Source organism: Mytilus californianus, unplaced genomic scaffold, assembly GCF_021869535.1.
Source record: "Mytilus californianus isolate M0D057914Y unplaced genomic scaffold, xbMytCali1.0.p SCAF_25, whole genome shotgun sequence".
NCBI classification, from domain to species: domain Eukaryota; kingdom Metazoa; phylum Mollusca; class Bivalvia; order Mytilida; family Mytilidae; genus Mytilus; species Mytilus californianus.
In genome coordinates, this window is record NW_026262674.1 from 2,792,468 (window position 1) to 2,814,242 (window position 21,775).

At 33.3% G+C, this 21,775-nt stretch overlaps 1 protein-coding gene and 1 long non-coding RNA gene across 2 annotated transcripts in view; both read right to left on the reverse strand.

Annotated features, from left to right (window-relative positions):
* Positions 1-6,775: 6,775 nt before the first annotated feature.
* On the reverse strand, positions 6,776-9,497 carry LOC127732495 (uncharacterized). The gene is made up of 2 exons (XR_007996280.1): positions 9,355-9,497; positions 6,776-7,252 (listed from the first exon to the last, which is right to left on the reverse strand). It is a non-coding gene; the product is annotated as an uncharacterized LOC127732495 (long non-coding RNA).
* Positions 9,498-13,655: 4,158 nt separating this feature from the next.
* LOC127732543 (deoxyuridine 5'-triphosphate nucleotidohydrolase-like) overlaps positions 13,656-21,775 on the reverse strand; it is a 36,169-nt gene continuing 28,049 nt past the window's right edge. The window contains exons 5-6 of the mRNA XM_052241595.1: positions 19,539-19,609; positions 13,656-18,493 (exon numbers count right to left, since the gene is read on the reverse strand). Of these exons, the coding sequence (XP_052097555.1) occupies positions 18,437-18,493; positions 19,539-19,609 (128 nt within the window). The 3' untranslated portion in view covers positions 13,656-18,436. The remainder of the gene's footprint in view (positions 18,494-19,538; positions 19,610-21,775) is intronic.

A 21,775-nucleotide genomic window follows, 5' to 3' on the forward strand; every position in this document is an offset into this window, starting at 1 on the left:
TATAAATTGCTTATTTCTTGACCAATTTCAATGGGGTTTTATTCTTGAATTCTTGGGGTTCTTTAATATGCTGAATCTAACCGTGTATTTAGTTTTTGGATTTTGGGCCCCGTTTTTAAATTGGTCCACATTGAGGTCCAAAGGGTCCAAAATTAAACTTTGTTTGATTTCATCAAAAATTGAATTATTGGGGTTCTTTGATATGCCGAATCTAACCATGTATTTAGATTCTTAATTTTTGGTTCCGTTTTCAAATTGGTCTACATTAAGGTCCAAAGGGTCCAAAATTAAACTTAGTTTGATTTTAACAAAAATTGAATTCTTAGGGTTCTTTGATATGCTGAATCTAAACATGTATTTAGATTTTTGATTATGGGCCCAGTTTTCAAGTTGGTCCAAATCGGGGTCCAAAATTAAACTTTGTTTGATTTCAACAAAAATTGAATATATGGGGTTCTTTGATATGCTGAATCTAACCATGTATTTAGATTTTTGGGCCCCGTTATCAACTTTGTCCACATTGAGGTCAAAAGGGTCCAAAATTAGACTTTGTTTGATTTCATCAAAAATTGAATTCTTGGGGTTCTTTGATATGCTGAATCTAACCATGTATTTAGATTTTGGATATTGGACCATAATAGGTGAATGTCCAATTTAAAATTTTTAAGTTCTTAGACCACATTCATTCTGTGTCAGAAACCTATGCTGTGTCAAATATTTAATCACAATCCAAATGCAAAGCTGTATCAAGCTTGAATGTTGTGTCCATACTTGCCCCAACTGTTCAGGGTTCGACCTCTGCGGTCGTATCAAGCTGCACCCTGCGGAGCATTTTATTAGCTTTAAAAATCATGCGGGTTCTATATTACATCACTGAATATCAGCTGATAATAAACTAAGATGTGGGCATACATCAATAAGAACAAAAGACAAGTGTGTACAGATTAAAATGTCAAATGTGTACGGAACAAAAAGACCAGCATGTACAGATCAAAAAGACAAATGTGTACAAATATGTAAAGCTATTTTCTTGTAAAGTGGTGAATAAATTTTGCTCAGATTTATCTTCAATACAAAAATCCTGCTTATGTTAGCATGTACAATCACTTTACTTCCGTTTTTATACCCCCATTGTAGAAGTGGTGCTTTATTGCAATCTGTCCTTCGTGAGTCAATGGGGCCTCAGTGGCCAAGTGTTTCTAAGTTGTTAAACTTCTGTATCACAAGCCTGTCAACACTCATGTGAGTTCGAATCCCGCACATGGCAGGTGCACTGGACTCCAATCTTTATTGACGAGATTTTCAGTTTTCCTACCCTAGTTGGGTGGTTCTCGGCAATCCGGCTTCCTCCACCAATAAAAACTGACCACCAGGAAATAGCACAATAGTGCTGAAAGTGGCGTTTAACACCAATCAATCATCAGTCTGTCAGTTAATCCAACAAATGTTTGTCAAACTTTTCTCAAACGGCTGAAAGAGATTATAACATATTTGTTCTGCACATTGACAGTGGTGAGTTGTAACCTTTGAGCAATTTTTCGATATGATGAATAAAATTGTTTCATATTATTCATGCCGGGGCCTTTTATAATTGACTATACGGTATGGGTTTTTTCTCATTTTTGAAGGCCCTACGGTTACCTATAATTGCTAACATCCACTTCATTTGAACTTTGGTGGATATTTTTCTCATTGGCAATCATACCTCATCTTATTTTTATATTAAAAAAAAAATTTCACACATTTCTCAGATACTACAGCAGAAGAATAACCTCATATTTGGTCAGCACCTCAGCACTTGTATTGTGTGTGGGCTTTGACACTTACTGTTTTGGGGTACCTAGAATAAAGGGTGAGAGCTTAGTACGACTGTGTGCATCTCTTATTATTCCTCAATATGCAAGCCATGCAACTTTTTTCTTCCAATTCTAAAATACTTTATACCTATTATCTTGAAATCCATGATAGATGCAGAAAATCTTGTGGAAAAGGGGGTGGGAGGCTACCGTGCTTTCTTTTTGTACCAAACTTATCCGACAACCACATATTGGAGTTATTAAATGACAAATTGTGTCACATTTTTAGCTCACCTAGCCGAAAGGCCAAGTGAGCTTTTCTCATCACTTGGTATCCGTCATCCATCATCGGCGTCTTCCGTTAACTTATACAAAAATCTTCTTCTTGGAAACCATCAGGCCAAATTTAACCAAACTTGGCCACAATGTTCATTGGGGTGTCTAGTTTAAAAAATGTCCCCAACAGCCAACCAAGATGGCTGACATTGCTAAAAATAGAACATAGGGGTAAAATGCAAGTTTTGCTTATTATTTTGAAAACTGCTATAAATAGAGAAATTCTGACTGAAGCAAAAATGTTCAGACTGATTGCTCTATCTATTGTACATTCACGTCAAAACTGTCAGATGACTTCTTATTGGAGTTATTGCCCTTAAATGAAGAATTTAAGCATTTTAAAAATGTTTCCCTATTATTTCGAAAATTATAATAGATAGACAGAAACTTTGAATAGCAAATATGATCAGCAAGACAAGATCTACATATAAGTCATCAAGACCAAAATCGTCAGAAGACTCCTTATTAGAGTTATTGTCCTTTAATGACGATTTTTACCAAATTTATGCCTAATATCTGGAAAACTGTAATAGATAGATAGAAACCTTAAATAGCACAAATGATCAGAAAGACAAGATCAACACATATATCAACATGACTGAAATTGTCAGTTAACTCTTAATAGAGTTGTTCCCATTTAATGATGATTTTTACTAAAAAGTGGCCCTAGTTGGAAGATGCAGGTGAGGGACCCAGGCTCTATAGAGCCTCTAGTTTTATGTTGCTTTTAAAAGTTATAGACAAAAACTATAATCATCCAAAAATGATTAGCATAACAAGGTCTCCATAAATCCCTATATTGTAAATTGACCATTTAGGGGAAAACTATGGTAGTAAGAGAGAAAATGTAATGAGAAAAAAAAAATTGGGGAAATAGATCTACAAATAAGTAAACATGACCAAAATTGACATTTTCAACTCCTTTAATTGCCCTTAACAATCTACAAAATAACAAATCTCTGTAATATATTATTTTTTTCTGTTCGCCAAATGCCATGTAATCTCACTTAAATTTATTTCATTTTTAGCTCACCTGGCCCAAAGGGTCAAGTGATCTTTTCTCCCCACTTGGCGTCTGTCGTCCTCGTTAACTTTTACAAAAATCTTCTCTGAAACTACAGGGCTAAATTTAACAAAACATGGCCTCAATCATCATAAGGGTATCTAGTTTTAAAAATACGTCTGATGATCCTACCTGTTAACCAACATGGCCGACATGGCTAGAAATAGAACATTGGGGTAAAATGCAAGTTTTGTCTATAATATTGTAAATCACTAGAGAAAATCTGACTGGAGCAGAAATGTTTAGAATGATGACATATATACTTATTGTCCATTTAAATCAAAACTGTCAGACGACTTCTTATAGGCGTTATTGTCCATAAATGACAAATTTTACTATTTTTTGTAATATTAGCCTATCATCTTTAAAACTGGAATAGATAGATAGACACTTAAAATAGCAAAAATGATCAGCAAGACAATATCAACAAATAATTCGAGGTATTTATTCAGGGTTTTATTCATAAAAAAGGGGGATTTTCCAGTTTTCTGACAATAACTAAATAAATGCTTTCAGCAATTCTCATGAAACTTTGGTGAATTGTTTATATCTGTTGATGTAAGCTCCCTTTAGAATTTTAAAAATTTTAGATTTTACATTTCTGAGTTATAGGGTTTTATTCATTAAAAAGGGGGGATTTTCCAGTTTTTCGACAATAACTCAAAAATGCTTTTATCAGTTCTCATGAAACTTTGGTGAATTATTTATAGCTATTGATGTAATCTCCCTATTGATTTTCATAAATTTCAAATATGACATTGAGAAGAAATTGAACTTTACTTGTTTATATGTTTAGAGTTGGACCTCTGCGGGCGTATCCAGCTGCGCTTAGCGAAGCAGTTTATTTTGACATGATAAGTTGGTTAACCTTCATGGATTGTTATGAAACTTGGACAGAAGCTAATCTTCAAGACCAAGAAATAGCATCTAAAGAGAAAGTTTGGATCTTTTTTAACATTCTGTAATTTACTGATAAATGGGCTCACTTTTTAAGTCAACATTACACTTTTACACTGACAGCAGCAATCGTAGGCGAGACACAGGGTTCCCCGGGACCCATACAAATTTTACTGGTATAAATATTGATTTTGTTATCAGTAAATAAAACCATACTAAATATTATTGTTATACATATATGCACTTTCACGGTACTACAATCATGCAGTCGATACCTATATTTTGGTATTACACAAGGTCATAATTTTCTATGACTGTTAATGACGTCTTTATACTAAATCCATTGGATGTGTACTGATTGATATTTTAGTCTTAAATACATGATTTTTTTTATTAGTTGTTATTGGCTTTGAACTAGCTGTCAGTAACAGTGAGTACTCTCAGATCTGTACTCAGTGTTTGTTTCTTTTTTTATAGAAAACCTGCCACGTCCGGTCTGTGCTTTCGTTAGAAGTTTTCTGCTTTGTATTGATCTGATGAATTAAGCCCTTTTCAACTGATTTTTATAGTTTGTTCTTATGTTGTGCTGTAACACCACTGCCCGGGGTTATGGGGAGGGTTGAGCGCTCAAGTCAGGAGCCTGTAGTTCAGTGGTTGTCGTTGGTTCATGTCTGTCATATTTGTTTTTTGTAAATTGTTTTGTTATAAATTAGGCCGTTAGTTTTCTCATTTGAATTGTTTCATATTTTTAATGTCGGGGCCTTTTATCGCCGACTATACTATATGGGTTTTTCTCATTGTTGAAGGCAGTACAGTTGCATATAACACTTACTTCCACTTCAATTGAACTTTGGTGGATAGTTGTCTCATTGGCAATCAGATGAGTCTTTTGTAAACGAAACGCTCGTCTGACGTACACATTTTAAATCCTGGTATATATGATGAGTTTATTCACTCACATACTAACATGATATGCCGCTCATACTGACATGGTATGCCACTCATACTGACATGACCCGCCACTCATACTGACATGATCCGCCACTCATACTGACATGGTCCGCCATTCATAGTACTTGGTCGTCATCGAATCATTGACTATTTGCATCGGCGTAGGACAAACAAATTAAATATACCATCTGAATTATATCCTATGCATTGTAATATATATTTGAGACCTTTTATATTCATAAGAAATACGTTATTACAACCAGAAATGCTGTTTGTCGATATTTTCTGCACAATGTAAGGATAAAATCCTAAAACGACGCTATATAAAAATAAGATGTGGTATGATTGCCAATGAGACAACTCTCCACAAGAGACCAAATGACACAGAAATTAACAACTATTGGTCAACATAAGGCCAACAATGAGTAAAACCCATACAGCATAGTCAGCTATAAAAAGACAAATTTAAAACAATTCAAACGAGAAAACTTGCGGCCTGATTTATGTACAAAATAATGAACGAAAAACAAATAATTATGATATACAGCAATAAACGACAACCACTGAATTACAGGCTCCTGGGACAGGTTCATACAGAACGTGGCGGGGTTAAACTAGCTTGAAGACGCCCCAATTTCGGGGCCTTTTATAATGGACTATGCGGTATGGGCTTTGCTCATTGTTGAAGGCCGTACGGTGACCTACAGTTGTTAATTTCTGTGTCATTTAGGTCTCTTGTGGAGTGTTGTCTCATTTGGCAATCATACCACATCTTCTTTTTATATATAAAATCAGTTAAAAAGGGCTTAACTCGTCAGATCGATACAAAGCAGAAATACATCTAACAAAAACACAGAGTGGACGTGACAGGGTACTTATACATCGCCACAACAAAAAGACACTAAGTACAGATCTGAGAGTACTCGCAGTTACTGACAGCTAGTTCAAAGCCAATAACAACTAATAAAAAATCATGCATCTAAGACTAAAACATCACTCAGTACACATCCAACATCCAATGGATTTAGTGTAAAGATGGCATTAACAGTCAGAGAAAAACATGACCTTGTGCAATGCCAAGATACAGGTATCGACATATTGTAGAGCCATGCATGTGCATTGTATATACAAATAATATTTAGTTTCATTTTAATTTACTGATAACAAAATCAATATTAATACCAATAAAAACAATATTCAAAGATCTAATTATAGTGTTGAATTGGTAACCTTTTAGAATAAGTTTATTTAATGGACCGATAACTTTACCCGGATCGTATCCTTGTAGGGATCCATTATTCTTAAAGGGGGTCACAAATGAATTATTTTCTCAAGTTTGAAATTGACTAATGCGTATTAAAAAAATTATTCCGAGAGTTTGCTATTGAATTTTTGTTGTTAGATAACAGAAATCGGACAAACTTTGTAAATTATACACTCTAAGGATAATGTAGGCAATGTTTGGTTTAACTCGCACAGGAGATTTAAGATTTATAAAATTGAAAAGCTATACGACAGATAACGGACTCAAAGTATTGACAAAGACTCATGACTAGCATCTCAGACCTGGCGAGCTTAAAGAACAGGTCTAACACGGACTCAAAGTATTGGCAATGACTCACGACTAGCACCTCAGACCTGTCGAACTTAAAGAACATGTCTAACACGGATTCAAAGTATTGGAAATGACTCACGACGAGCACCTCAGACCTGACGAGCTTAAAGAATAACACCGTGCTAAATATTCTTTAATACATAACGAACAGCATTTTTAGAACACCGGTTTGTTTGGTCTCTTTTAAAGCTGTCTCTAGAATTTTTGGATCAAATTCTCGCTTACAGAGTTTTTTCAACAGATCGTCATTTGCTTCTGAGTGACTATACTTCCATTTCTGTCGAAGTTCAGAGTGTTCCCCCATTGTAATGACTTCATGTTGCAGAAGATAGTCACTTAGAGGAAAAGCTTCGAGAAGTTCACATATTCTAACAAAGTTTTTTTTAATTGTTTTAGATAAGACGGTTTCGCTTCCTTGCCCAGCCATTATTGATTCTTTGTGATCTGTTATACTGGTCCCCGAATTTCCTGCTTTGTTACAGTGTTCAACTGTAAGTGACCTATATTCTTCAGTTTTTGTGATAGTGTATTTCTCATTATCTTCCATAGACATAGGTTCTTTCTCGGATATATTCATTACTCAATGACAAAAACCTACAAAAGAAAAGAAAACAAAGATTCCCTAAATAATGATGGTATAATTGGAGGCGCATTACATTTGCGCGCATTTGGGGATTAAAATTGTTTACGTTATTGAGAAAATGATAACAATTATTAGGATTGGAAAACAAACAAGTGAATTTTCCCTTTTACAAATTTCTTTCATAAAACAGATTAAGAGCTTGGCATATGGTAAAAGCACATGTCTTTGGGTAATTTAGAGCTCGACTTTTTATAAAAGCACCAATGGTAAGTTGATTAAGAGCTTGACAACTTGTAAAGGCACATGTCTTAAGGTGATTAAGAGGATTCTGAGCTTGACTTTTTTAATAGGCACAAATCTAAGGGTGACTAAGAGCTTGATATTTTGTAAAGGCGCATGTCTAAGAACGCTTGAGTGATTGACATATTGTATAGGCAACTGTCTCGGTGTGTTTTAGATATTGACATAGTGTATAGGCAACTGTCTCATTGTGCTTTAGAGATTGACATATTGTATAGGTAACTGTATCTGTGTGCCTTAGACATTAACATATTATATAGGCAACTGTATCTGTGTGCTTCAGATATTGACATATTGTATAGGTAACTGTATCTGTGTGCTTGAGAGATTGACACATTGTATTGGCAACTGTATCAGTGTGCCTTAGAGATTGACATATTGTATAGGCTACTGTATCTGTGTGCTTTAGATATTGACATATTGTATAGGCAACTGTATATGTGTGCTTTAGAAATTGGCATATTGTATAGGTAACTGTATCTGTGTGCTTTAGAGATTGACACATTGTTTTGGCAACTGTATCAGAGTGATTTAGAGATTGACATATTGTATAGGCAACTGTTTCTGTGTGCTTTAGATATTGACATATTGTATAGGTAACTGTATCTGTGTGCTTTAGAGATTGACACATTGTATTGGCAACTGTATCAGAGTGCTTCAGAGATTGAAATATTGTATAGGTAACTGTATCTGTGTGCTTTAGAGATTGACACATTGTATTGGCAACTGTTTCCGTGTGCTTTAGAGATTGACATATTGTATAGGCAATTGTATCAGTGTGCTTTAGAGATTGACATATTGTATAGGCACCTGTCTCAGGGTGCTTTAGAGATTGACATATTGCATAGGCACCTGTTTGAGGGTGATTTAGAGATTTACATATTGCATAGGCAACTGTCTCTTTGTGCTGTAGAGATTGACATATTGTATAAGCAACTGTATCAGTGTGCTTTAGAGATTGACGTATTGTGTAGGCAACTGTATTAGTGTGCTTTAAAGATTGACATATTGTATAGGCAACTGTCTCAGGGTGCTTTAGAGATTGGCATATTGTATAGGCAACTGTTTCTGTGTGCTTTAGATATTGACATATTGTATAGGCAACTGTATCTGTGTGATTTTAGATATTGACATATTGTATAGGCACCTTATCAGAATGCTTTAGAGATTGACCTACTGTATAGGCAACTGTCTCAGGGTGCTTTAGAGATTGACTATTTGTATAGTCTTTTTCTGTGTGCTTTTTAGATTGACATATTGTATAGGCAACTGTATCAGTGTGCTTTAGAGATTGACGTATTGTATAGGCACCTGTTTCAGGGTGATTTGGAGCTTGATATATTGTATAGGCAACGGTTTCAGTGTGCTTTAGAGATTGACATATCGTTAGATACATATCTCATTATATTTGTTGAAGACAATGCATTTTCACCTCTTAATGTCATTTGAATAATTGCGTTGATTTGTTATGTTGCTGTCTCATTGTCGTAAATCGCCTTCTTTTATTCAATGCATTTACATCTCTTAATGTCATTTGAATAATTGCGTTGATAGGTTGCTGTCTCATTGTCGTAAATCGCCTTCTTTTATTCACATTGTAAACATTAACATCGTGTATCTTGCATATTTCATCTTACCAGAACAAAGCATTAAGATCACATGTAAAATAAGCTCGTTTACCTCCCAGGAAAACAAATCGAAAGAAGTTAAATTTTATCCTGTCCCCTTCCCCATTTTAACATTGGGAAATGACATTACCAATAATTCGGTAATAACAGAACAACACAAATAAAACAATTACTTATCAAAATACCTTTCTATCTCAATTTTCTTGTTGACGTTGACATTATTAACATCCGGATATGCTATTTCTGTTTTATTTAGACTTTCAAAACAGGTAAATAGTCTATATTTAAATTTAAATACGTACATAGTGCGAAATGCAGTGACAAAAAAAGTTATCGCCCTTGCAAACACAAAATTAATGGACCCCTTGATGGGGATTTACAGAATAGAGAATAAATTGCAAAAAATATAAAGAATAGAGAAAAATGGACCAAAAATATTAAGAATAGAGAATAATGAGGTGCTAAAATATAAAGAATAGAGAACAATGTGCAAAAAGTATAAAGAACAGAGAAAAATGGCCTAAAAAATTAAAGAATACAGAAATGAAGGACCCCCCCCCCCCCTCCAGACCCTCTTCAATGTTATGTACGTTTTCTACAAGGAAAGTATCAAACGTTTGCAAGAACAAATTTTGAAATATGCATGTAGTAATAATGTCATTATGATATCAAAATAATGTAGAAACAATTTATATAGTTTGGGAGGTCAAAATACTTGAAAATACAAAACCTAATAAATACCAAACCAACAAGGACCTATTTAAGCATGGTTTTACACTAGTAATTTTTTGGGGCCCTTTATAGCTTGCTGTTCGGTGTGAGCCAAGGCTCCGTGTTGAAGGCCGTACTTTGACCTATAATGGTTTAATTTTATGAATTGTGACTTGGATGGAGAGTTGTCTCATTGGCACTCATACCTCATCTTCTTATATCTATATAGCCAAATCTTGACAAGGAACAGAGCATTGCACGAAGGAGATATGTTTCTTAATTTAAAATGATTTCCAAAATTTTATAACAGCAATTAAATCTCAATCTAACACTATGCGTCTCACTCTGTTCATGAATGCCAGTACCGAAGTACAGACTCAGTACTGGGCTATAGGTATGCGGCAAAGATTACTGACTTTCGAATTAAATTAATTTTTCAAGTTAAGCTAAATTCAAACTGACCTTGTTCCTAACATTAACTGTAAAAGATCTAGTAGATATAATCAAATAATTACTTAAATCATTTCTGTAAAAAAATATGTTCCTTTAACTTTTTAATCTGACCAGAGATAACTTGAAAATTGTAATATTCCCACAAAGACAATACTTTATGACGATGAATAAACCGGTATGTTCGAAAATAGGTAAATTTAATTCCAGAAAATAGGATAATCGGGAAAACATGAAAATTGGTGAACATGGTGAATGGAAAGAGCTTTTGGTTCACTTTATTTTGCTCTGTAGTTTCAGGATATTTTTTGTTTGATACTTGTTAAGCCTATACTAATGCTACTGATACCTGTCCTGAAGAGTTCGGTTGAAAATGACAAAATAGCTAGAGAAATGATTAAATTGGGACCTTCCACGATGAAATATACTACAAGTACAGCAAAAGCTATTACATAATTTCATTTTAGTAGAGCTAACTTGAAGCCATCTTTGATACTGTATATTTTATAAATAACTTATTTTGTAACATTTCTCCTCGTTACAATTTTATTGTATGTTCTTCAAGTCTATGGGAAGTGCGAATCGATAAATGCGTTTCTTATGTGGAGTAGCGATATTTTCTAATGTAACATTTGCATTCCACTGAATGAGATTAAAGGGGATCAAAGTGAACTAGTACGCACAGTGACGGATCCAGGGATGTGTTATCCCCATTTGTTTGACAACTAATGCTTTTGTATTGGGACATATGGTTGGAACCCCCTTTTAAAATGGTTGGATCCGCGCCCGACACAAGTGTTTATCCTAGTTACGTTTTTGTTCCTGCCCAAAAGTGGGTTTCTTTAGCGACATCTTGGTGCTTTTTTATCGAGGGGAGAGATAGAGACCTTTGATGTTTGAAATATTTATGATAATACAATTATATGTCTCTGATAGAAGTGGGACAAACGTTGACATGCAGCATGCTGCACTAGTTTATTGTTGGCCTTATGTCAACCTCTAAATGTCTACTGCAATTATATTTATTTTCTTCCTTGTTCAACCATAATCTACCTTTATGAAAAACTAAATGCAAATATAATTAAAGAACCTTAGTGAGCACGCTCACATACCCCACGTCCCCACATTGTCACTGGAGAAATAAAATAACTGTAAGAAAAAAAAATTGAATCATAATTTCCTGTCGATATGCACATCTACATAGTATGTCCTTATTATCCAGAAAGTTTCATGAAATTCTGTTGTGTGGTTTCAGAGGAGTTGCGATGACAAACTGTTACAGAGGTATATTGAAGCAAATAAGTTCAAAGGGGCGTAACTCCTAGAAAAAGATTGAATCGTAATTTCCTGTCGATATGCACATCTACGTAGTATGTCCTTATTATCTACAAAGTTTCATGAAATTCTGTTGTGTGGTTTCAGAGGAGTTGCGATGACAAACTGTTGCAGAGGTTTATTGAAGCAAATAAGTTCAAAGGGGCGTAACTCCTTGAAAAAAAATTGAATCGTAATTTCCTGTCGATATGCACATCTACGTAGTATGTCCTTATTATCTACAAAGTTTCATGAAATTGTGTTGTGTGGTTTCAGAGGAGTTGAGATGACAAACTGTTGCAGTAGTACATTAAAGTAAATAAGTTCAAAGGGGCGTAACTCCTAGAAAAAAAATTAAATCGTAATTTCCTGTCGATATGCACAACTACATAGTATGTCCTTATTATCTAAAAAGGTTTCGTGAAATTCTGTTGTGTGGTTTGAGAGGAGTTGCGATGACAAGAAACAGGACTGACGGACGGACAGACGGACGGGTCAAAAACATTATACCCTCCGCAACTCGTTGCGTGGGGTATAATGAAACAGCATACTAAAATAATGTTCTAGTATGCAAGTGCTTCTAATCAGAATACACAACATTTGCACAAAAATACTTCTTGGACAAACAAGCAGCCTCTAGATTGGTGGTAATCATCAATCGAGGATGCTGAACTGTTATCAAATCTCCAGTACATTTTTTTCACTAATCAGACAATAAACTGTTGACAGAGACATGTCTCTCCTTAAGTTTTATTGATATATAAAATTGAGAATGGAAATGGGGAATATGTCAAAGAGACAAAAGACCAAAGAGCAGACAACAGCCGAAGGCCACCAATGTCAATGCAGCGAGAAAATCCATGTATAATGTTAATGTTGCAATCAAAATGTAAATATTTGATCACTTTCCAAGTCAATGAACAATGTCTAAAGGTACAAAACTAAGTAATCTCCATGGAAATGAGAAATGTCAATATTTGTAAACTGCCTACTAATCCCATTGACTTGTCATAAGTGGATCCCTTTTAACAAACCTAAGACACAAACTTTAAACAAACTATGCAAAATATGCAAAGTCAATAGACTATGAATGAAAAGTCAGTCAAATTATTTCCATGGAAATGAGATGTGCCAGTACTAATACATTTGCATACCAAATTTCATGGCTCTACCACAAGTAAACTAAGCAAGTATACAAATCAGTAGACTATGACAGCCAAATAACTTCATGGAAATGAGATGTGCCAATACTAATACATTTGCATACCAAATTTCATGGCTCTACCACTAGTAAACTAAGCAAGTATACAAGTCAGTAGACTATGACAGCCAAATAACTTCATGGAAATGAGATGTGCCAATGATAATACTACATACTGCTTACCAATTATCATAGACCTACCACTACTGGTGCCCCATTAAGGTTGCACTTCTGAAAGTATAGACAATACAATATCCCATAGGAACTCCTTTTACAGCTTAAACTGCCGCTTTCACTATTTAGTTTCGTAAAAATTTATATCCTAGAATGGAACATTCATATGCACTACTATTTTTTTCAAAAGTCAAAACATAGGGCTGTGCGGCATCTTTTCAACATTTATATGTCTCAAACTTAAAAGAGTTAAACTTGTACTAAAATTCTGTACTACTACTCCCTTCACTTTGGGTCCTCAAAAGATTTCAATTTGGCCACTATCCATGTGTATTAATACTGGTAACATTCCCAAGTTATGTCTCTATGAGATGCAACATAGATCATATCTGGGAACCAGTAGGTAAACAAACAATATATCTAGGAATACTATACATCTCCCCAAAAGAGGTGTGGTTTGTGAAACAGCTGTATTTACAAAGTGCAAACTTGACCTAATCAAACTAATACATTGTTGACACCACCCCAGCAGGAAACAGCAAGCCTAATCTCAGATTTTTCGATTTGTCAGGGCGAGACAAAAAGCTAATCACATCATACAGCTGTGTCTAAATCAAGGCAGAATAAATAAAAATATCTACTGAAAATTTTATTAAAAATATAATAACTTTTTCAAAGTGCTTTTAAAACATATCAAAATTGTTTTGTTCATAAACCCTTTTCATAAAAGGATTTTTTTTCTGATTCACAATTTTTTTTTTACTTCTTTTTAAACAGAAACTGAAGGCGAAGAGAGAATGATGCATACATTAGGAAAACTGATTTAATAATACAACTGACAAATCTCAATTCTGCAATATAAAAGTTGATGCAGTAAAATAATGCATTGATGGAATGTAATACCTGTCAACATCATAAGAGTAATGCTTTACATAGCCTCTTTCTTTTTTCTTCTATATAATTTTTTGGCACTCAATTCTAATATAATTGCAATTTTAAATATTTGTTCAGTTGAATAGTTATCAGTGGCGGATCCAGAACTTTTCATAAGGGGGGGCCCACTGACTGACCTAAGGGGGGGCCCGCTCCAGTCATGCTTCAGTGATTCCCTATATAATCAACCAAATTTTTCCCACAAAAGGGGGGGCCGGGCCCCCCAGGATCCGCCTATGGTTATATTTCTCTTAAATCAAGAAGCAGATAGCTACACAATTGGAATATTGTTTTACCTCAAGTTTAACAAAATCTTGAATGTAAAATGGAACATCTTTCAAGTTCAAGATGGCCCCCCCCTCCTCCCCTAGCACCGTTTTGTACAGATATCTTTGCTAGATGTCAATAAACCCCATAACTGTGCATTAAAACACATAAATGTAGGGGTACATCAATAAATACTATCAGAAGAAGTATGTCAATCTCTTTGTAAAATAGAAAACAATACATCTTTGAACATTCATGACATTTTTGAACACAAGATATTAATGCACTCATATTTTTGAACACAAGATATTTTTCAACACATATTTTTGAACACTCAAGATATTTTTGAACACAAGTTATTTTTGAACATCGAGATATTTTTGAACACAAGTTATTTTTGAACAATCAAGGTATTTTTGAACACAAGATATTTTTGAACACAAGATATTTTTGAACACTAAAGATATTATTAGAACTCGAAATATCTTTTGAACAATAGAGATATTTTTGATAGATAACTTAAGTATGCTGGAGCTTCTAAATACACTAAACCAGTCATTCTTTTTTTTTTTAGGAGAAGCAACTTTACACCACGGTCTCCTAAACTGGATATACAACACTATTTGTACATCCTTATTAACCAGAGATTCTGGATATGCCATTTATACTGGTACTATCTATTACAGGATAAACTACAAAACTGGTACCCCATAACTAAATATACTACAAAACTGGTACCCCATAACTAAATATACTACAATTGTAATAATACTATTTACAGATTGAACACAAGGTGGTGGTATCTTAGGTCCTGTAAACTTCAGTTATCCTTTTTCATGCCCCTTAAACAGCCGGTCCGCAAAAGTTAGCACAACTCGTGATTACCAAATAAACCTCTTGGTTGTTTCAAGGATTTGTATAGTGAGATGGATTGGAATAACAAAACAGTTGATATTATCATGTTTGACAATATTGACAGGGGTAAGTATGTTTCCTGTACAAACAATTATATTCAAACATTGTTAGAAACATTTATTTATTTTTTCGAGACAATACTGCACGATTTTTTTTCAAGCACATATTTCCAAATTTGTGGGTTAAAGACATTTAAAGACATTTATTTATTATTTAAGCCAATGCTGCAAGAAATTTTTATTCAAGAATATAATATTTCCAAAATTTGTGGGTTAGAATACATGTATTTATGTTGCCCAACACGTTGTTCAACTGGTTATTTACTTATAGACGTGTATACATTTGAAGTGGCAAGTATGTGACTTTTCACGATACGCGAGATGTATCGAAAAACTGTAAGATTCCAATCCTTCTCACTATACAAATCCTTGGTTGGTTTAACAGAGGTCTACACATTTGCAAAAAAGTGTTTTTTATAGCAGATAGATCAATATTTTATTATAAATACTTTATAATTTTGCATTATACTTTTCGTTCTTTGAATCACAGATTTAGAACTTTTCTGATTCCAGGATAAAGCCATACGAGAACAATTCAAAGAAAACCTGGTAGCTTACAGGACCTTTCAAACATAATAAAACAAAGCAACAAAATAATTACAGGAGGTAGAATACAAACAAACAGCACTATAAACATTTGAACATACTTAAGGTGGTACCTAACACTACAGGGAGATAACTCTGTAAAAATCAGCTAAACGTTTTAATTACGTTGTATTGTTAAGGAAATATTAAGCTTCTCAATGATCAAAATTGGTGTTTGTCAAACTGCTATATAACCAATGAAATTTTTCTGATAAAGTGGTTGGTTCAAATTTTTTGAAATTTTTATATTTTTGTCAAAGGGTCAAAGTAAACATTTTGTCAAAATTTTATGAAAATTAAATGAGCCAAATTAATATTAGTCAAGGTGTTGGGTACCACCTTAAGGATGTTCGCTCCTCTGTTTCAAAATAACAAGTTTTTTAAAAGACTATCATAAATTGATAGTTTATAAATAACAGAACTTAAAAGGCAGAAAAAAATGACAGGTCCGTGTCCTTGTTTATGAGATATAATCAATTGAAAATTTGGCGGGAAATGATTCTCTCTAGATTTTTCATACATTTAACATTAGCACCTGTTTACTTTCTAAAACTATGAAAAAATAACAAGGATTTCATAAGATTTTCAAAAATTGCTTTATAAACTGTATGTAATAAAATTATGCAAAGAAAACTGAGGGTTAGCAGGCAAAATTTTTATTGGCACTACATTGGATAAAACTAGAGGATTCCGAATATCTGACAAAAAAGTATAAAACTAGAGTAGCAAACATCCTTAAGAGCATGTAAAACAGTCAACAATGTTGCTCAAAACAATTAACTGCTATTCATATAACTAAAATTAGTGCAACTAGCAAATATAATTTAATAAATTATAAATCAAACCATATTTATTTTTGAAGCTGCAACTATTTGATTCAATCTGTTTTGTAGACATGTTAAACAGTAGTTATTTGTATTGAGCAATCAAGCACTGAGATGGAAACACTTCTCAAAGACATAAATATCAATTTCAAGACGTTCAAGTTTGCTAAAACACAGCTTGCACATACACCTAACCTATCAGATCTAATTCAAAGCATAAGTCGATTATGTATCAGCACTTTATAACAATACAACCATTTATTATTGTTAATATATATTGAATAAAATATTGTTTACTTAAATAAAAGCATCCATGTTTAGAAGAAGCAAAAGAAGAATATATTCAATTTTTGGATGCAATGCAGCATTTACTATGAGGCAAGGTGCTGAATTGTCACTAGTCAGTCATAGATATAAATCAAAGTGCTTGTGAGCACTGAAAGGGTAAAGATTGCTTTCATTTAATTTAAAATAAAATACTGAATTGTAATTAGCTAGGCAATTTATCAATTTGAGTTGGAGTTATCTTCCTTTGTTCATGATTTTTCATTGTAGTTGAGCCTATCCTTATAACAGATTCATATGCCATGCATTACTTATGCAATTTTCAATAAAGAAAGTTCTCTTAACAAATCAAGTTTAGTAATTCCACTACACATCATATCGTAACTTGAATATCTAAGTATAACATAGCATTGATAAATTGCATGACATTGACTTGATAGGATCTGAAGAATGATCACTGCACTTCACTATTTTGTTTAAACTATCAAAGGTAGTGATAAACCTTGGAAGATTTAAATATCAAGTCCGTTACACAGTCTTCACGCTTAACCACAGGCCAAGCAGCCCAGGCTTCTAAAATTGCTTCCGGGCCTGTAAAAATCATCTCTATAGGCCAACAGATTCTAACTATAAATTTTCCAAAAATTGAGCTCAGGGCCTGTAGATTTAAAAGTTTATCTTGAAGACTGTCCGTACCACGAGGTTTTCATTGCATTTCATGCAATTTTTACCCAAAAAACTCACTTCTGATTATCTTTATTTTGATTATTAATATCTTTGTGCATCTGGGACAGAAAAATTGGTACAGTTAATACCAATAATTCTAAATTATGATACTTAGTCACTGTCTCATTTCATTCACATTGTTTAGTATCAATATGACTCGAGGGTTTTTGGGAATAGGTCAGTAAAAGAAAATGTGTTCAAGTCTAAACTCCCATTTCCATTTGAATGAAACAGCCAAAATAACAATTGAACACTTACAATTCTTTTGAAAGACATAGGCATTGTATGGCTACATGATTTCAATTGCGATGAAGTCAAAATGACAAGACCCAAAAAAAGCTGATTCATACGATTGATTTACACAAATGTTTACCAGTACACACACACACACAATTATCTGATTCATACGACGATTCATTTACACAAACATTAATCAGTACACACACACATACAATAATTATATGAAATTTACAAAGCAATTTATGAATATTGGACAATATATAAAGAAACATGGATGAAAATATACCAGTAGAAAAATTCTAGACAATGGTGACATTATGCGTACAAATTATCAAAATCCAGAAATCTATTGACATCTATAAAAATCTCAACCATTTAGAAAATGCCTTAAACCAGTCAAATGATGTTGACAGACACAGTAACAAGATCTGTTTGTATTTCTTTTGGTTTCTTTTAATCTTGTTGGGTTTCCATTATCATCATGCCCCTTCTAATCTTACTGGATTTCCATCATGCCCCTTTTAATCTTGCTAGTTTTCCATCATGCCTCTTCTAATCTAGTTGGTTTTACACCATGCCCCTTCTAATTTGTTCCTGTAGAACCAAATCCTCCTTCTCCTCGTTCTGTTTTATTTAAATTCTGTAAAATAAGATCGCCAGAAGTTAACACAGAAAAACAGATTGAACAGATTCGTAAGTACCTATTAAACCACAATAAAGCTTTCCACATCATCATCACAGAATAACTTCAAAATTTAGGATTTTTAAAAACAGTAATTAAAAACAATTTTTATCAATATTTTGATTTTTTGTCCGACAGACTGATGTTAATGGACTATAGGTGGATCTCAACATTCTTAGCATTTCTGCTTATGTGGGATTTTCTCTATTAACATCAAAAATTCGTAAGGGTTCCGCGGAACCCAGTGTCTCGCCTACTTTTGCTGTCAGTCGCAGACTCAACAAAAATGGGGAAAAAATTATTAAAAATTTTCCTCTAGATACTATCTTTTGATTGTAAGAAGTTCTGTTCAAGTTTGGTAAAAATCCAGGATGGTTTATGATCTAATAAATGTTTTAAAAACTTTAACTGCAGACTGTACGTAATGTTAACTGGAATAAAACTAAGTCCATTTATAAGTAATATATGGAAAAACAGGAAATAAATTTTTACAAAATTTCCTTCTAGATACTAGCTTTTGATCATAAACAAGCTTCTGTCCAAGTTTGGTACAAATCCAGGATAGTTTAAGAAAGTTATTAAAATTTTGAAAGCTTTAACCACAGAGTGAATGTAATGTTAACTGGCAGAAAAACTTGTCCATTTATAAGTAAAATACGGATAAACAAGGCAATGTCAGATGCCAACTGATAAAGAAAATCTCATTTTGGCATGTCCGCCTGGTAAGCTGAAAAGAATGAAATTCCATGAATTGTTTTCTTTTCTGAACCTCATAGTAATGGGTTGGCAGATCTGTAATCCAACAAATTAAAAAAAAATCTTGCCCAACGTATTCTGTTTAAATTTAAAGACAGAATAATTTTAAGGTAAACATAATGTACGATGAAGTCTGTATGCCAGCTACTAGAAGTGTATCAGACTTTTTTGTGAAGTTGGATTGGTGTCTGATAAGCCTCCTTTAATTATAATACAGTTCCAAAAATTTAAAAAGACTTTTTTTTACCTCACATTCTTCTAGTTCAGGAATATAAATTCTTTCACATATCAGCTGAGCAATTCTGTCACCTTTATTCACTAAAATTAAATAAATAAATTATAAATAACTATATCAATCAAATTTATAGAGTGACCTTAAATTTTTTTTTTTTTTTAAATTAGACTTAATTGTTTGTCAAGTCCAGTATCATGATTTTGAGCCCACAATAAATGAAACTTCAAAATACTCCTGCAAGTTGCGCAAGATGAACACTTTTGAATTGCCAGTCCAGTGTTCCCAAGGATTTTTTGATAGCACAATGATAAGTGTGGCGAAAAATAAGTTATGAGTTGAAATATTTTGCATCGCTTAGCTACATATTTTCTCTATCCTCTCTACTCGCGGACAATTCCCATTGAGTTTCTTTAATTTTTGTTATAACATTTTATTTATTCGAATTTTGTTTCTTATGTCGTTGGGTTGTTGGGTCATGCAGTGACTAAATAATAAAATAAGAATGAAATTCTTTAATGTGCATGTACAGGGTCCTTGCAGGAAATAGATTTCCATTAAAATTACACATCATACTATCGGGTGAGATGACAGTACTTATTCAACAGCTAGGCATTTGATACCCAGGTGGAGACTGTCAATAGAAGCATCTTTAGGGTCCAAATAACTTGTGAACAATTTTTCAAATTAAATAAATTAAATATCAAACAAAGAAAAAAGCGTTAAAAAAACGCAAGTCATATGAAAACAAGTTAATAACGTTAAGGAAGTTATTGAACTAATGCGAGTATATATTGTAAACTAAATCTTCTATGCACAACTTTTGACAATTATTAAGAATTCGTAACATATTATCTTTATAATAAAATATTACATTCAGTGAAAACTTTCGTGTTTAATTGCAAGTGTACGGAGAGTGACCTTAATAAACGATCAATACAGAATCACGGAGTACTAGAAAAATAGGGGAGATAATAGACATGCAAATTAAAGAGCGATGTTTAAATTTTTCTTTATATTTTCCATGCATTTCTATTTGTTAAACTTTGTCTTAACAGTTGTTAATTTTGTGTATTAATTTTTTTCTTTCAGAATCAATTAACACGATCTAACTTCAACGTTTGTTTATCTTTTCTTTCATCACGGTTTTTCCCTCGCACGTGGCACTTGTAATGTGCTATTACTGGCCTAAGTACTAACAAGAGGTCTCATGTTTAAGGTCACTGCATACAGAAAAGCTATTGGTGAATTAGAGTACACAGGCAAATTTTGTTCACGTGAATTTAATGTGAAATTAACGTGAATTTCACGTGAAAAAATTCACGTGAATTTCACGTTAATCGAGCTTATACGCGTAATTCACGTGAAATATTTCACGTGAATTTCACGTTAAACTCACGTGATTTTCACGTGAAATTCACGTGAAATTTTTCATGTGAAATTCACGTGAATTGAGCCTTCACGTGAAATTCACGTGAACTTTTCACGTGAAATTAACATGAATCGAGCTTCTTTTTTTTAATGAAATTAAAGTGAATTCAGCCTCAATCACACTAATTTCACAGGATTTGAGCTTATTTATGTAAGTCAATTCTAATCTAATACAAATTCTGTTTTGATATATATATAAACATGAAAAATATTATTCTTGGTCTGGACCATGTGTTCATACTTCCATTCTGTTTTACTTTCTTTGTTTCCAAAATTTTTTGGTCTTAAACAAAGAAGGCAAGCAAATGCATCACAGGATATAAATTATATCCAGGGCACCTTAGTTCACTCCTAGAACTTTTTTGGTTGTGTTGAGTCTCAATCCTTTTTTGTAAATGATTTATGGACTGTGGTCATTTATAGAAGTTGATTGCACTGATGTATATTTCATTTGAGTTGATTTTTATTATGTTTGTATAAGTCATATTGTGTGGTCATCAGTTTTGACACAAACCAATCACATTATGGAAAAGACTTACTTGCAAAAGATGCCAATTCTCTTTAAGAAGGTTTTGAAGAAAAAAAACTAGTTCACCTCGCCACATATTCATGTACCTGCTTAAAGCCAGAAATCTTTTCAGTGGTTGTCAAAAATCTCGTCTTAATAAAAAAAAATATTCAGAGAATTTGGTGTTGATGGCTATTCTTGATTCATATTGTAATTTTTTTTATAGCCTCTGGTCAATTAAATAGATCATGGCATATCTTTTAGACACCTGTCTTTTGTTGAGGACTGCATGTTAGCACCTAAATGCCTTTCA